At 33.8% G+C, this 17,488-nt stretch overlaps 1 protein-coding gene across 2 annotated transcripts in view; it reads right to left on the bottom strand.

Moving 5' to 3' along the window:
• Positions 1-17,488, bottom strand: part of LOC127736239 (sacsin-like) — a 48,864-nt gene that overhangs the window by 8,562 nt on the left and 22,814 nt on the right. For both annotated transcript variants that reach the window (XM_052246824.1, XM_052246825.1), the window contains exons 3-7: positions 14,713-14,822; positions 11,090-11,197; positions 10,496-10,643; positions 7,251-8,780; positions 577-6,081 (exon numbers count right to left, since the gene is read on the bottom strand). In XM_052246824.1, coding sequence (XP_052102784.1) covers positions 577-6,081; positions 7,251-8,780; positions 10,496-10,643; positions 11,090-11,197; positions 14,713-14,822 — 7,401 coding nt within the window. The remainder of the gene's footprint in view (positions 1-576; positions 6,082-7,250; positions 8,781-10,495; positions 10,644-11,089; positions 11,198-14,712; positions 14,823-17,488) is intronic.

A 17,488-nucleotide genomic window follows, 5' to 3' on the forward strand; every position in this document is an offset into this window, starting at 1 on the left:
ATCAGTACACAGGAAGTGGCTACATGACATAATTATGTAAATATTATCATGTAATAACTCAACATGACCAAGCTGCGGACCAAATTTTAAATCATTCTAATTCTTAGAAGCCAAGAAAACTTTTGACCCGATGTCTTTCGAACCTGTTGGTCGTTGGCAACGAAAGTACAAAGCTGACCAAATGAGACAGACATAGTTCTGAACCCCAATATATCATGTATATCAAAGCTCTACAATATTTTTCCTTCCAATGATATTTTTAAAACAAATAAAAATCTTTTCAACTCAGTCCATGATATTGTTTTCATGCACTGTAAAATTTGCATTTGTGGACATTGAGTAAATTGATAAATTTTAACAGATTAAGAATATTCTGCAACAAATTAAAAATCTTAATCTTAAAATGAAATGACCTTACAGAATGTTTGCTGTGTGTTGAATGTCATTCTGACAATACTACTGCTTATGAGTAGGATGAAGACAAGCAATAGAAGGGCTGTTCCTTCCATGTTTTTTTCCCTTGTATTACACTCATAATAATAAATTACTTTGCCATTAATAATTAATTCAAGTTACCTTGCAAGTCTTTTGCTGTGAAGCAGGCATTGTTAAATACACATAATGCTGGGCCTTGAACAGGCCCCCACTTCTTATCAAATATATCCTTAGTTCCTAGTTGTCTTTGGTCAAATACAAAATGTATTTCTGTTGCTTTGGCATCATCTGCATTTTGTAACAGTTCATTTAAGACGGAATGGTCTTTTGGGTATGCATCTATAATACCCTTAAGTCTTATGACAAGTTTCTCCTTCTGTCCAAAGGGTATGGAATCTGAATGCCTTGATAGATACAAATGACGTTTTGACATGATTCCAAGACCTTTGATGATATGTTGTGTAACCTCTTCATGAACTATGTAAACATCTTCATCTTCGTAGTCAAAATCTGGGTCATCATAACACACATCACACATTGAACGCAAAATACAGTTCTGATCAGGGATGAATATTACTTTCTTTTTTTCTTCTGGCATACCAGTTGGTGGAGCAGGATGATACGTAGATAAGTTTTTGAGTATATACATTATACCCTGGGTCTCCTCTGGTGTTATTTGCTCTTCGCCTTTTAATTTAAGATGTTCTTTCAACATTCCAATAAAAGTATTTTCATCAAAACAATGTGGTATCCCAACATATTTCCATAGAAGTTTGTACTGTTTCAAGTTTCTCGGCATCTCATACAAGAAAGGGGAACATGATCCTATCAGATTTAACGCCACTCTAATAGGTTCCACCATATCAGACTCTACTTTCACAATTCTCTTGTGTTGAAAGTCTTTCAAACTGTTGACAACCATCAGATTTGTAGAATCAAACAGTAATTGATCATTCAGTCTTTTGTACAACTTTTCACACGTTTCTTCCAATCCAACAGAAGAATGCAAGTTTGAATTTGCAAGAACATTGATCTGTTCAACTACGTTTTCAATGAGAACAGTTCTAATTCCAATGCTCTCCATAACAGCTTGTTCAACATCACCTACAGATTGATCTAACACATACCCAACTGATCCAATAACAAACTTGTCGTTAGATGAAAATAATTGACAAGGTGGAAAGAGATATTCTTCTGGTTCTAAATCATCTGCTTTCCAAGGAAGTGGCCATCCATCAAGAATTTTCAAAACTGGTAAAAAGGGGATGTTTTTCAGATTTTCTGCTGCATCAGAATGCAAGTGCATGTTCGTATTCAAATATTTCAAAATTGCTGTTGATCGAGCCAAGGCAGTTTCCTTACATAAAGTTCCAACTGTTCTAGCTCTCTCCATCAACAATTTTGATGAAATTATATCATCCATCATTCCCATATTGATAAGTATCGAAGTGTAGCATTCTAATGAGACATCAGGAAACACTTCATCCTCTACAGTAAACATGGCACTGACTGGTCCCTTTTCCAGAACTAATTCACAAGGCTTTCTTAGCCTATTTGACATTTGCACTGGTATACACTCATATCTTTTGACAAGATCGTGCATTTCTTTATCCTCTATTGCTCCAATAACTAATATGTCGCGTTCTTTTCTTCTGTCTAATTGCTGCCAATAATCTTCTTTCAAGTTAGGAAAGAAATATTTGTTATAGAAGTCAGTCTTGGAAATGATTCTGCTTTTCAGTCTGTTGATATCTACACCAGGAATTTCACCAAAGTTTATATAAATGTCCAAAGGCATATCTATGATAATACAGCTGTCCTGATAGAACTCCAACAAGCAATCAAATGCTATTTGACCATTTTCTCCCAAATTTCTGAATTCAGGATCTAGGACAACTGCCTGACTAAGAGAACATTTAACTCCTGAGCCAATTCCAGTATTTCTTCTGTAAAACACAATATCATCTTTCATTATAATACTTCTGTAAAATGACTGGGCCAGTAAAACCATGTCCTGATTCATCATTGGAGTCATTCTTGGCCAAACTTTCCAATAATCAGTTTCAACAATTGGGTCATTTGATCTGCATGCTACTGATGATAATAAATTGATGTAGGCACTTTGTACAACATTATCTAACATTGCATCATTCCAGTAACTAGTATCATTTGTTTTGTCATCTTGGTTGTACCTAGTAATGCTCTTTCTGTCCTGTTCTACCATAAAATATCCGTTGAGGTGTACTGGTACCTGTGCTTCCACAGGCAGGGGCAAAAAGCAGAACATTCTGCTCTTAGAATAGAATCCTTTTGGGAGCTCATTCATATCCATGAAAGATATCAATTTGCTTCCATCCCGTCTTATTGGTACAGCAACACTTCCCACTGGAATAGCACCCTGTTGTTTTAATTTGTTGGCAAGCTCAAATGTTTTATTTCCTGTGCCCCATGAAATGATCCATGAAGTAATGTCTCTAGAAGAACGAAATTCCTTAGATATTTCTTGTGCTTCACTGGAAACCTCAATGCCAATGTCTATAATTTGAACTGGAAATTTAATTTCACTTGGTTGTTCACCTTTCATTGCAGATGTAACTTTCTTCAGAATGTTGAATTCATTTTCCTCTGCTGATTTTTCTGTGTTTTCTTTCCATGCCTGAAACAACAATTTCTTATCTTCATTTGGATTTTGGCTTTTTGAATTTAGATGGTAAACACATATTTCTTTGACATTCTGAGTAAACAAAAGTAAATTTGCTACTGAATCTAAAAACTTTTGCAAGAGCTCAACAACTTCCCTCTTTGTATACTGCAGATCTTTTATCTCACTTTCTGATGCCTGTTTCTGTGTTCTCAAAGGTAAACGAAACAAAGTTTTATTATATTCATCTTTGTTGTTCGGCTCCAGGTTGCATCCAAAAATACCATTGTATGGCTTGAACTGGTTGGACAAATTTTTCCTATAACTTTTGGTTAGTGGTACTCTCAAACCAGGATTTGTTCCAATGGCTGCTTCACCAAGGTGATGTAAATGGGGGTCCAAAACTACTAATGTGTTCTTGCTCACAAAGCTTGGAACATCAGTAACATTGTATACTGAACAAAACCCAAGTCCAAATTTGCCAATCTTTTCTGTATCCAAAATTTTTGTCTTCCCACCAAGTTCTATGATATTTTTGAAGTCTTTTTCTTCAAATATGGCATCATTGTAGACCCATAAAGCAGGTCCCTGACATTCAGCCATTCCTTGATCAAAAAGTCCATTTCTCCAATCTCTGTTTTCTCTTTCGTCATAAAGGAAGCATACCTTGGTGGCACCCGCATCATCAGCATTTTGTACAAGCTCCTTAGGAACTGCAAGACCATCAGTATAACTATCTAGTAGTCCAGAAATCCTTGTTGTCAACTTCTCTTCCTGTCCCCATGCCAACACTCCAGTATTCTGGGTGTAAATGAATCGCTTCGTGACAGAAGCTACACCAAGTTTTGATGCTAATTCATTTATAGATGGATGAACATATATGATTTTTTCCTCCTCATCATCATCATTGTCATTCTCTAGAAATATTGCCGTTGAAAATGGACTTTTCCCGGATGTATAAGTACAATTTTCTACTTTTTCAAATACAATACAATCTTCCCTATATGAATTAATTGGGATCAGTAACTCTGTCAATTCTGACTTGTCTATCTCCATGGCGATAATTGATTTTAATATATTATGTGTTAATATTTGGTCTTTTTCAAGTTCAATTCCGTCTCCTCCTGTCGTTTCGTCCAACATATACTTCTCAGAAATTTGCTGAAGAAGTGACTCCAATACCTCAAAATTTACCTCTCTCCTTATTCCAAGTTCAAGAAATAGTTCACCAAAATCTGCAACATCTCTAGCTAGTTCAAAGATGTATGGTTCTAGAATGTAAATTATGTGTTTATTTACAATCTCTTGAACAACAATATTTGCAGACTTGAACCCTTGACAGTTTGTTGGAATACATTTCATTTCATTTAGCTTTCTGGTGGTTTCAATATTCAAATTGCCTGCTCTCCATAGTTCATAGATGTAACTGATGATATGCTTGGTTATATGTAGATATTCCGAGTTCTGTCTTGCCTCATATGATTTAATAACATTTCTATAATGTTCAACAACATCATTTTGCTCTGGTTGTTCACACCACTTATAACAAGCAGTAATCTGTTTTGAGAACAAATCTACTCGTACCAATGGACTAACTGTTCCAATCAAGTTTTTGAATTGCATGCTTTTAACTTCATCAGGAGAACAGAATGTTTTACCGCCATACCATCCAAGTCCATCAGGGTAGTCGTCAGGCTTTTCATGATCAATAGGGACCCATTGTATACCCTTAATCTTATGTAATGCATTGCTACTTGATGTCTTGTATTCATGCCTCTTCAGATATGAAATTAAACTTTCAGCTTTAATGTATTTTTTCTCTTCCATACCATTTGCAAGCATTTGTATACTGGTTGCTACCTGGAATAAATCTTCTGAAGAAATGTTATCTTCAGTTTTTAGTCCCAAGTTTTGCAAAAACGATTGATTCAGTCCATTTTCTTGTATAAAGTTTTCATTTGGAAATAAGCCTTCCTGACCATAAAATAAGTTCTTAAGGAAGCTTGATGTTGGATCGAACAGGTTATTTACAGAGTGTAGATTTCCATTTCCACATGGCATAAACTTCAAAGACTTTGCTTTCTCAAGAACATGATTTAATACCTTTGGTGGTCTACCTTGTAGGTATATCATCAATCCTGTGTAATCATCAACAGAATACTTGATACTGTTTTCTAACATTAAATCAAGTGTGTGGTCAACACATTCAATTTCTTCTACATCAGTTGCCCCAAGAAGTTTAGCCAATTCTGCATGTTCTCTCTCCAAGTATTTTCTGGGGTAACTGATACCTTCAGGGTACATAAAGTCTTTCAATGTGAATTTGTTGTCCTCTAAAGACACCATCTCAGCCACTGATACATTGTCATGTTCACAGAACAAATCTAATTTCTGTAGAAATTGGTATGCTTCTCTTGGAATATCTGAATGATGATTTGTAAGGAACTGTACCAATTCTGTCTTTTCATTGTCAGAACATTGCTCGTTTATCTCTCTGGCAATTTGCTGATGTCTGCTTGATAATGCAGCCATTTTAAAACAATTCAATATATTATCTATAATTGGAAGTTGAATATATTTTCCTATAACATCTGTATGTGGAAATTTAATCATTTGATTTGGATGGAAAATTTCTACTTTAGTTAGGGTAACCACCTTCTCCAAGGCTGCTAACAATGGTTCATGATTGTCAAATTTAGAAAGCATATACCTTCCTTTCAAATTAACATATTCTAACACTAGGCTCTCATCGATTGTACTACTGTTAATGTCTTCTACATCATCTGGACCAACAACTATAACAGGTATGCTTTCAAACAATGAGAGATTATCATATTCTCTTTTAGATATTTCTTTCCATACTTTCTGTATCCAATCAATTCCGAGGTTTGACTGTGATGTTTGAACAAAGCGGCCATTCTGTTTCCTAATAAAATTGATGTCATAGACTTTCTGTATAACATTAGGCAAGCATTCATCTGTTATACATCTCAGTTGAAACAACTCTGAAAGGAAACAATTAACAGTCATAAGGAAATCTAAAAACTGGAACTCTAAGTGAACTCACCAAAGGTATCCTTAGCCAAGCAATACTATTAGTATTTTAAAATACACAATTTTGGTATCTCTCTTTTAACACCTTGAACTTGGATTATAAACCTTTGATCACATGATCAGAGAGTGTTTTACAGTAACCAAAGTTTCATCAATATATGTCTAGCTGTTTTGTAAGAGTTGTGTTTACAAGTCACATGGACAGGGTGGAACATGTTTTTGAGGCTCAACTCTCCCCAACCTTAAACAGGGTGTAACAACACAACAAGCAAGAGGGTGCCAGATTGACAGCAAACTGGATTATCCTGCATGAAAATGATATTTGAAAATTTGGACCCTTGAACAGGATCAAGTAAAAAAAAAGGATGTATGTAGTGTTCGAAAGAAAAGGCCATAATCAATTTAAGCATCACTGTTCTCTACTTTGTGGTCTACAACTCAACAACTATAAAAGTTAAAATAGTGAAAATCGAACTTGATTTCATTAAGTCACAAAAACAACATATCTAAATATGTCAAAGCGTTTTCAAGTTTTTGCTCAGACACTATTTGTTTTTCTTTTATTTGATGAAAGGTGCCAGGGTAAGTAATTGATCTATATAGGAAATCAAATAAAGTTTCAGGATTCAGAAAATAAGTTATATTCATTTCAAATTTTTTGACAGTTAAGGAACAGTGTTCCAGCAGTGTGCCATGTAATCTATATGCTCTTAGTCTGCTAGCGTGTTCATTCTTACAGAACATACTACTGCACTCGTTTTCCAATAATCAGGATGAGTTAGATAACTACTTATGCAGATTTATTTTTCATTTTCTTTTCTTCCAAAATATATTACCTTGCAGGGGAGTTAATAAAACAATCAACTTTCAGAGATTATTTTCTTGATCAATCCATCATTTGATATAGAGATGATAAGTCATGCAATACAAGATGTTAAGATGGCACATAGCAATAAGATGCACTTATCTTCACGGATTATTATTTAAACTCCTTAGACTTGTTGCAATTGTCTTGAATATGTTCAGGCTTGTAGTTCTAATGCTATATTATGAATATGTAGAAAACAGTTTTAACACATTAACCATTTTAATTGGAACTACTTTTTACAATTAATATTACCTTTTTTTGCCATCTTGGATAAACAAGTCCATATATATTCAGTCACTGAACCTTCAGATATAATTTGATCCTCTAAGCCAGGAAACAAATGAGCTGTCTCATCACAGATCACATATACATCAGTTCCTGTACTAAAGGGAACAAACTCTTGATTGTTCAATGGTAAAATTTCTAAATTGTTCAAATCTGTATAATTACAGTCTTCCAGAACAAAGGACAAAAGCCTTAATTTTTCTTCTCTTGGATATGTCTTCCAACACTCAGAACTTTTCAGTTTCTCCCTTACTGTTTGTGGTGTAACTGACTGTGGTTCGTGGCCTGTATATTTCAGCATGGTGATCACATGATCTGGTAACTCCACCAAATTCTCCTCACAGTCTAACAGTAATTTCTTCACAGTTGTCTTAGTCTTCTGGTTTATATTTTTTACAGGGTCAAATACACTGAACAATGCTTCAGAAAATTTTATCCATTTTCCTCCATTCTGTCTGGTAAAGAAAGTATTATTATGCAATACCTTTTCAAGTAATTCTTCTAAGACCAATTTCCAGCTAGACTCAACAGCATCTGGATTTGGAATTGCAACGTACACCTGATCAACCATGTCTTGAGAGTTATTTCCCTTGATGCACCTTGTCTTCATCATCTCAATGAGGGTGTAGTAGGTCTCTGGTAGTAACTCCCCAATCATACCAGCATTCCACATCAACGATTGGTCAGTTTGTCTTGACTCACTATTGGCAGCAGGCTCCTTAATGTGTCGTCTGTTGTGCTCAAGGTCAAAGAAACCATTAACATGTACAGGGAGGCCAGTCATACTTTTTTCTGTTACAGGCAGTGGTAAGAAACAAAATATATGTCCTGGTGGCTTCTCTCCTATACTGGACTTCATACAATAAGCTGCTCCTGTGTAAGGACTATAATGGAGACTTGAATCACTTACTAAATGGTTCATCTGCTCTGACAAGTAGTCTGCACCAGTTAGCATATTAACTACAGCATAATGTTCTTCTGTGGTATTAGTCTTGATAACAGCTCCATACTGTGACATTATAGATTTCCTTGGTAACTCATTCTTTAGATTGTTCAAGTCATCTTTGAACATTTTCCTTGCCTTACTAAATTCTTCCTCATTAGTACCTGCCATCTCAAGTTTAAAGTATGGACAATCATTATGTTCATTATAAATTTCAATTTTCTCCAAACTTTTCAGGAACAGCAGGTTATACGTTGACCTTTTCATAAAGGATTTAAACAGATTATGTGCTTTTTCTTCTGAATAAATAGTTGGTGACAGTTTAGATTCTTTTTGACGAAGTGGGAACCAGAAAATTGTTCCTTCATACAGACCTTCTCTCAGAACATCTGTATTAAAGCCAAACTTATTCATTAAACAGGCAAGTGTTGTTTCTGGTTGATGTTTTCTTCCTATAGCTTTCAGTTTGAATTCTCTACATTCCTCTTCTTTTTCTTCTGATCTCAACGGATCTATGACCAAAAGCTTACTGCCACTTATTATTACAGGACTGTCTACAAAATAATGAAGGAAAAAGTTAATAACTTAATACTCTTAGGGCTCTCTTATTGCCATGTTACAGGTAAGAAATGTAAATTAAAAAAACATGATGATTTTCTGTTTTTGATAAACAGGACATACCTGTAGATGAATCAGAAAACACTCGTAATTTATGATTTTATACAAAATAATTTGTTTTAATTTTGTTTCTCAAAATGGAAAGAAGTGTGGTCAATTCGTACTATCTTTACATATCTAAGACATTAAAAACATTTTATTTTAAACCTCTGCATTCCATAAATCATTCTTGAAGGCGGTACTTTGACCTATTACGGATTACTTTTACAAATAGTGACTTGGATACAGATTCTTTTTTCTCATTGGCAGTCATACCACATATTCTTATATATATTGAACGTTTTTAGAAAAAAAGGTTAACAACTTGCAGTAAAATCATCAATGTTACTTCATTGACGCATGAATCTAGTATGAATTCAACAGTTTGAAAAGAAACCCAGTCAACTCAAAATGATCAAAATTGTGTGAACAAATTTTCAGATCCTTGGTTGGAAGGCAGGACTAGGACCGCTAAAGACATTTTTATACTAAATGTCTAAATGATGATTTTGGTTCCAATAGGCCAAGAAGTTTCAGAGAAAAGATTCTTGTAAAAGTTAACAAACATCAGATGCTATTTGATGAGAAAAGCTTACTTGATCCTTCAGGCCCTCTAAAAACTGGAAATTAGGAGAAAAAATGCATATCTCGGGGGCAATTACTTTAAAATAATTGGACCTCTCTGTCACATGAAATGCAAATGTTGTGAGGTTCTTTATGAGTGAGCATGTTCATTCCATACTAAACCACCAAGTATATATCATATTCAAGAAATCACAGACGTCTGAGATCAAAGGAACTATGCTGTGATTATTAATTCAATTTTTGTTTTTCAATCAGTACATTCACTATTTTAACTTATTCTAAGCACTAAGTTTGCTTAACAAACCGTTTACTTTCAAATCTAAATCACCAAAGCTAGTTATTCAAACAATTATTAGGACCAAACACATAATGATAATACATAACTGGCATTGTATATAATACATGTTTATCAATCAACAAACATTACAATTTATTTTTAGATGATACTAAACATCAGCTTGCTGGGTAAGGACAGTTATACCTATGTCAGCATTCCTGAAGCAGTTGGCAAACTTGCTGTGATGGCATAGGGAGCGAAAACATGTCCCAAAAATTAGTAAAACTGTCATTCAAGGACAGTAAGGATAATGAGTTTAATAATTGACTTTTTTTATTAAGTTGATTTATTTGAAGATCTTATCTTGTGGACCATTCCTGCTGTTTTATTCTTTCTATCTTTAATAAATGTCAAATAAACTCATCATAGATACCATCATAATAAATCATATTTGACCCGTATTTTATGGTTAATGGCATTGTGTTTATTATGACTCAAATGATATGGGAGAAAACCAAAGTTATAAGGTATGTAAGAGACTTAACTTTTGCATGATACATCAAAATCAAATTTGACCTGTATTTTATGGTGACCTGTGAAAAAAATTCAAAAGATTTTGTCAAGTGGTACTTTGATATTCAAAATTAAACTTGTAACTGACAAACAGATAAAGGACGAACAGGCATTCAACAAACATATGGACATTCCCATCACTATTTGCATTCCTCTTAGAGGCATGGGTGTACATACCTGTCATATGAAAAACTGATTTGAAGCCAAGACCAAATCGACCAACTTTCAAAGTTTCTTTCTCTTTCACACTGTTATAAATACTGATGATTCCCTTCCAGTCATCATCTGAGAACATGGCATCATTGTACACACATATACCAGGAGTCTACAAAAAAGGTTCACAACAGTTACAGTTCTGTGAACATGGCATCATTGTACACACATATACCATGAGTCTACAAAAAAGGTTCACAACAATTACAGTTCTGTGAACATGGCATCATTGTACACACATATACCAGGAGTCTACAAACAAAAGGTACACAACATTATATGCAATAACAGTTCTGTGAAAATGGTATCATTGTGTACACATAAACCAGGAGTCTACGAACAAATTACAGTTATCCACTATGTCTTCCGTATTGTTTCCACAAATGAAAATAAATCTGTACAACTTTTAAAACAAATAAAGCTACTAACCACTATAATGATAAATAAGTAAGTTTTTATGTAGATGTAAAATTATTGGAAAAAAACTTATATTACCTATTTGGGTGAAGAATGTTTAAAAAAGATATTTAATTTTTTTTTACAGATATGTTTATTTACTCTGAAATACTGTTTAATCTTAGAATTTCCTCCGGGATCTCTAGTTCTGCTGTCGTACATGATATTCATACAATTAGCTCCAGCATCTTCAGCATTCTGTACCATTTCCTGTTAATAAAATAAATCAAAGAGCTTGTGAGCACTGCAGGGTAAAGATTGCTTTCATTTTGCAATGTAAACTTTAAATTAAACATAGCATTTTTGCACCAGTCACAAGTCAGGAACATCTGGCCTGTGTGAGTCTTGTGTGTTTTCTTAATTTTGGTGAATTTATATGTGTGCATTGGGTCCATTTTCGATGAAATAGCATACAATATAGTTTAGGGGCCAACAGAAGCCCACCTCTATGTGTGGGTTTTCTCGCTCACTGTGTTGAAGACCCATTGGTAGACTTTGGCTGTTTCTACTCTTGGTCGGGTTGTTGTCTGTTTGACACATTCCCCTTTTCCATTTTCAACTTTAATTGCATTAGCCAAATCATATATTCTAAATAAGTGTTACATGTATCTCCCTGTATTCATAATTGTACATTTGTAGTTGAACCTACTTTTATAACGAACCTGATTTTCAATGGTTATCGTTTGTTGATGTGGTTCATAAGTGTTTCTCGTTTCTCGTTTTTTATATAGATTAGACCGTTGGTTTTCCTGTTTGATTGGTTTTACACTTGTCATTTAATGGTCCCTTATAGCTTGCTGTTCGGTGTGAGCCAAGGCTCCGTGTTAAAGACAGTACTTTGACCTATAATGGTTTACTTTTACCTATTGTGACTTGGATGGAGAGTTGTCTCATTGGCACTCATACCTCATCTTCTTATATCTATCATAATAAATGTCCCGATTCTTACAACACTGGAATAGTTCATGCCAGGTTAAGGATGAATAGTAGTTCTTTAAATGAAAATGTGATATAATCGAGTTCACAGCTTATTTTCTAATTGCATTGTAATATGATATAAAACATTGTGTAATTAAATATTGAAATTATTTTCTCAAATAAGTATGCACTGATACTGAACGCACACCTACTTTTATTTGGCTCACCAACTCTAAGACCAGAACAAGGATATATTTTAATAAAGAGCTGCGCCATGACCAGATGATATGCCCATCACGTTTCCAAAGAATAAAATTCCGTAACTCCTCTATGTCATATCAGAAACTAAAGGAAGGTTATTTTGATAGATATAAGCCAGTCACCAAAGTTTAATGAAAACTGCTCAAAGCAATTTTGAGTTATTGTCCAAAAATTGGAAAAATCCCCCTTTTTTAATATATAAATACCTATTACTCGAAACATGAAATCTAAAAGTTATAAAATTCGAATGGGAGCTCACGACAATAGATGTAAACAATTCATCAAGATTGCATGAAAAATGATCAAAGCACTTTTGAGTTAATGTCTGAAACCTGGAAAATCCCCTTTTTAACGAATAAAACCCCATAACTCGGAAACGTAAAATCTTCAATTTAAAAAAAAAATAAAAAGCGAGCTCACGTCAATAAATATAAACAATTCACAAAAGTTTCATGCAAATTGGTTAAAGCGATTTGGATTATTGTCCAACATGTTGACAACGGACAGACGGAAGTAGGGACAGACGGACAGAGGAACAACGGTTTAAATTGAAATTAAAACTGAATGTGTTGAAATGACACGAATGGCCAGGCTTGCAATAAAAAAGCTATAAAGTCATTTTTCAGAATGGAAATTTTCAAATTAACTGTTGTGGAATGATGGATAAGTGTAACACTATATGGCCACGACCTAAATTGGCGGAGCCATAAAATGATAACAGCGGGGGCATAAAATGACACCTGCTCTATCTCAAAAATATTTTTACAGTGTATTGTTCTATTTTTGAGACAAATAATATCAAAATTAAAGTTTACCAGCTCTAACTCAAAACATGGACAATTCTATGATAAGGGGGTCTATAATTGAGTTTAATAGCTTCATGCAGAAATACTTATTTTTTGCCTTTTTTAACCAAACCAAATCACTACTTTACATAAAAATTCATCACCCAAATTTTTTTAACATATGATTTCATCCTTCTACTTATTATTTCATGCATTAAACATAAAGAAATAAATTTGGAAAGTTAGGCACTATATTGAGAAGATCAAAGAACGATAACTGAGTAGAAAGAGCACTCAGATTTATTTATGACGACTACACAAATTCTTACGATACACTTCTTGAACAGTCTAAGCTACCAGCACTAAAAATCAGAAGAACGAGAAACATGGCATTAGAGACTTATAAAATAATTAATAAATCAAGTCCAGAATTCCTACATAATTTAATAAATATTGAAGAAAATTCATATAACTTCAGGTACAAAGGCATAGCGGATATACCACGGCCAAAAACAACAAGGTATGGTAAGAAAAGCTTTAGTTATGAGGCAGAAAAACTCTGGAACTCCTTGCAAAATGAGGCAAGGAGCTTATCAACTTTTGGCCAGTTCAAAAATTTTATCTCCACCTGGTGTTTTTCAGAAAATTGTACCTGCAGTTCTTGTAAATAGTGTAACTCTTTGCTTCCCCATGACTTGACCTTGAAGCCTGCTGTTTGTTTTTTATGTTTTTATTTTTTGCAGTTATTTTTATTTATTATTTATTTATTTCTTTGCTTTGCTTATGCATTACCTGTGCTTTAGCTGCATACAGTCTTTTGCTTGTGCTTATAGTGTTTAATTTTGCATGTGCTATTCGGATATAAATACTGTGTGCTACTTTGTGCTGATATTTGACATTTGTTTTAATATATATCTTGCTTAGCTTTTATTTTGCATGTGCTATCTATGTATTAATACATATATGTGCTGTCTGTCTGTCTGTATGTTTGTGTTGTATATGTATATGTATCTGATGTTATTACATTATGTTTTGTTTATTAATATTAGTCGGATAAAGAGCTCTTAAGAGCTCATGTTCCTTGTTATTATGTATATATGCAACCCGACGTTAAATAAAGATTACTTTACTTTACTTTACTTTACCCGGACCAACTTGTGTCATTTTTAATTAAACAGTTTTCTTGAGTAAGATGGTTATTCAATCAATCATCATTTTGTAATCTATAATATCTGAGTATAATATATCACTTATAAATTGAAAAATTTCCCTAGAAGAGTGTTGTTCTAACTATCAGATGTAGTGATAAACCCTTGAAGATATGTTTTCTCAAACAATGTAATTTTACACTAAATGCATCTTCTCCATGGTATCAACTATGATGTTTCATCATTTTCAGATGCAATCCCTTAAAAAACTCCTACTTGTAATTTTACTCAAAGACATATGCATGCATGCAGACGAAACAGACAACAAAGCTACACTGAATAATATATTACCATGATTAAAGTTCTACAAATTTAAGCTTAAAACCACTTAGTAGTTTGATATCATAGAAATATATTGTAGAAATTGTTACACATAGGAAGCCCATCAAATAACTGCTTATCTAGATTAAAAAAAGGCACAAAGTGTACATGAACAGTTCTGCCCTTGCAATATCCAAATTGAACATTAACTGTATCAATTGATTAAATACAAGGAGGAATTCCATTGAATAGAAAATAATAATTGTACAAACTGCATTCATATAAAACTTACACGTAATATTCCGTCATCGTCTGGGTATTCCCCTAGGATAGTTTGCAGTTGTCGCAGTAAAGTAGGTCGATTCATTTCATAGGTTGTCTCACCATCTGAATCTTCTTGGTCTGTGAATATAATATGAAAAAGAAGGAGATATGAATAGAGCCTTTGGAAACCCATTTAAATTTAAAAAAAAAAATCCATATTTCAAAATTTTTACATGTATATAAAACCTCATTTGTGATCACTGTCTGGAGATCTTTGTGAAAATTGACACATTTGACAAGCATTCGTAAGGGTTCCGTGGAACCCATGGCAGTGTCTCGCCTACGTTTGCTGTTAGTCGCAGACTCAACAAAAATGGGGCAAAAATTATTAAAAATGTTCCTCTAGATACTATCTTTTGATATATAGAAGCTTCTATCCAAGTTCGGTAAAAATCCATAATCCCGTCGGCCGTCGGCCGGAGGGGTTTCTTATCCAGACACGCCGTATCCCGAGGTGTATAACTAACTTACACCCGATTATAATCCCTTTATTTGTTAACATTGATTATGAAATGAAAGAAAAAAAAAACGATAGCATATTTATTGACAATATCAAACCATGATTTATAAGAACTTTTTCTCATTACTTGAAACCCCACTTGTAACCTTTCTTTGGCTATCTTCGTTCAAACTGGTGGAGTTTTGATCCCCCGAGGGTATCACCAGCCCAGTAGTCAACACTTCTGTGTTGACTTGAGTTATCATTGTCATGTTCATAATTATAAATTAACTGTTAACAAAACTTTGAATTTTTGAAATACTAAGGCTTTCCTACCTCAGGAATAGATTACCTTAGCTGTATTTGGCAAAACTTTTAGGAATTTTTGGTCCTCAATGCTCTTCAACTTCGTACTTTATTTGGCTTTTTTAACATTTTTTGATTCGAGCGTCACTGATGAGTCTTTTGTAGACGAAACGCGCGTCTGGCGTAAATATAAAATTTCAATCCTGGTATCTATGATGAGTTTATTTGACAAGTGAGTATATTTTACAAATGTCAAATTTGCTGTTTTGCATATTCCCGTTAAATCCATGTGCTAATATGGAACAGCCACAGGGACTCAGTTAGCAGATTAAAATTTTGTTAATCAATGTTTTTTGTTTTTTTTTAGTATTTCCTGTCTATTTGTAGGATTTTTTCAGTATACGGATATGGATAGTAAACCGCACATTGCTAGAAAACAAAGAAATAGTGATGTCAACGTCAAATACGTTAATAAAGTAATACAAATAGACAGGAAATACTAAAAAAAAAAATTAATTAACAAGATTTTAATCTGCTAACCGAGTCCCTGTGGGATCAGCAGGTCAAGGTTGACCATTTCGTGTATTCTGATTACAAACAAAAAATACATCATGCTCCTTGTGTGCAGTTGTCAATATGGACAGGTATAAGACGGACGACATTTTGTGGCAAGCGTTGGATTTGGTTGAAGAGACTAAAGATAAAGGCAATATTACAACCCAAAGTACTTACCTGTATCAGTTTAATAAAGGTAATCATAACTGTATTTTATATCTTAAAGTTTTATAAAAAAAAGCCCACCCCTTCTTCTCGAGAATAAACAAGCATTCATATTCGGACATACTAAGGAATAGATGTGTCTGCATAAGAAACGCGACTACCAGACACGCTCAACATACAGAGATACAGATTTAATATTTAGGAACTCCCTTTTTGGGGTCAATCAGGGGCTGATCCAGCCGGGGGTTCCCAACTCAAGAGAAAAGGGGGGAGGGGGAGGGGTTTCCAACCATTCAAATGCTTGGATCGTTAAAATAAAAGTCGGGTCCAACCCGAGGAACCCCCACCCCCGGATCGGCCACTAGGTAACCCGGTGGAAGGGGTCCAGGATTTAGAAGCCCCGTTTTTTTCAGATAGCAACATGCTTTAGAATAGAGACAAAAATTTTTTTTTTTTACCTTCAAGCAAAAAAATATTTATCTCGTAATTACGAGAAAACTATCGCGTAATTACGAGATAATCATTTTTAAGGGCATACGATACAGTTTTGATCCCATATTGAAATTTTGATGAAAATATGCATATAGGCTATTTGTTACCTGATTTAATCAAATATGTAATAAAAAATATACCATCATGTGCTACTTTTTGAGTAAATTGAGGTTGAAATTTCAGATATTTCCTCAAAATTCGGATTTGTGGACGTATTTTTCCTTTCGACAGAAAAACATAACTTTTTTGTTTTAAAAGATAAACACAAGCTGTTTTTTGTAAAATTATTTGTAATTTCTTTTTTATATAAATGTTCTATAAATTTGTACATTTTATTTTTACAATTAACTCATATCTATCAAATGTTCATGAATGTAGAAAAATAATGTCATTTTTTGCTGTATATTTATCAAATTTAAAAAAATTGCACTATTGACTAATTCATGAAGATAGGTACACATAATCTTCATACGTAATCAAACCAAATGTCACTTTAAAAAAGAGAGGTCCATGAACTCGTTTTCAAGTTAAATCAGTTTGAATGATATAAATCAGTCAAAAACTGCATCTTTTCCCGATAAGTCACAGTTTGACGTCGCGAAAATAACAATTTACGTTAGCAACGTCATTACCTCCCCTGTAACTGTATCGTATGCCCTTAACTCGTAATTACGAGATAATTATCGCGTAATTACGAGAAAACTATCGCGTAATTACGAGATAATTATCGCGTAATTACGAGAAAATTATCTCGTAATTACGAGATAATGATCGCATAATTACGAGA

The sequence above is a fragment of the Mytilus californianus genome, unplaced genomic scaffold (assembly GCF_021869535.1).
Source record: "Mytilus californianus isolate M0D057914Y unplaced genomic scaffold, xbMytCali1.0.p SCAF_3, whole genome shotgun sequence".
Taxonomy (NCBI): Eukaryota; Metazoa; Mollusca; class Bivalvia; order Mytilida; family Mytilidae; genus Mytilus; species Mytilus californianus.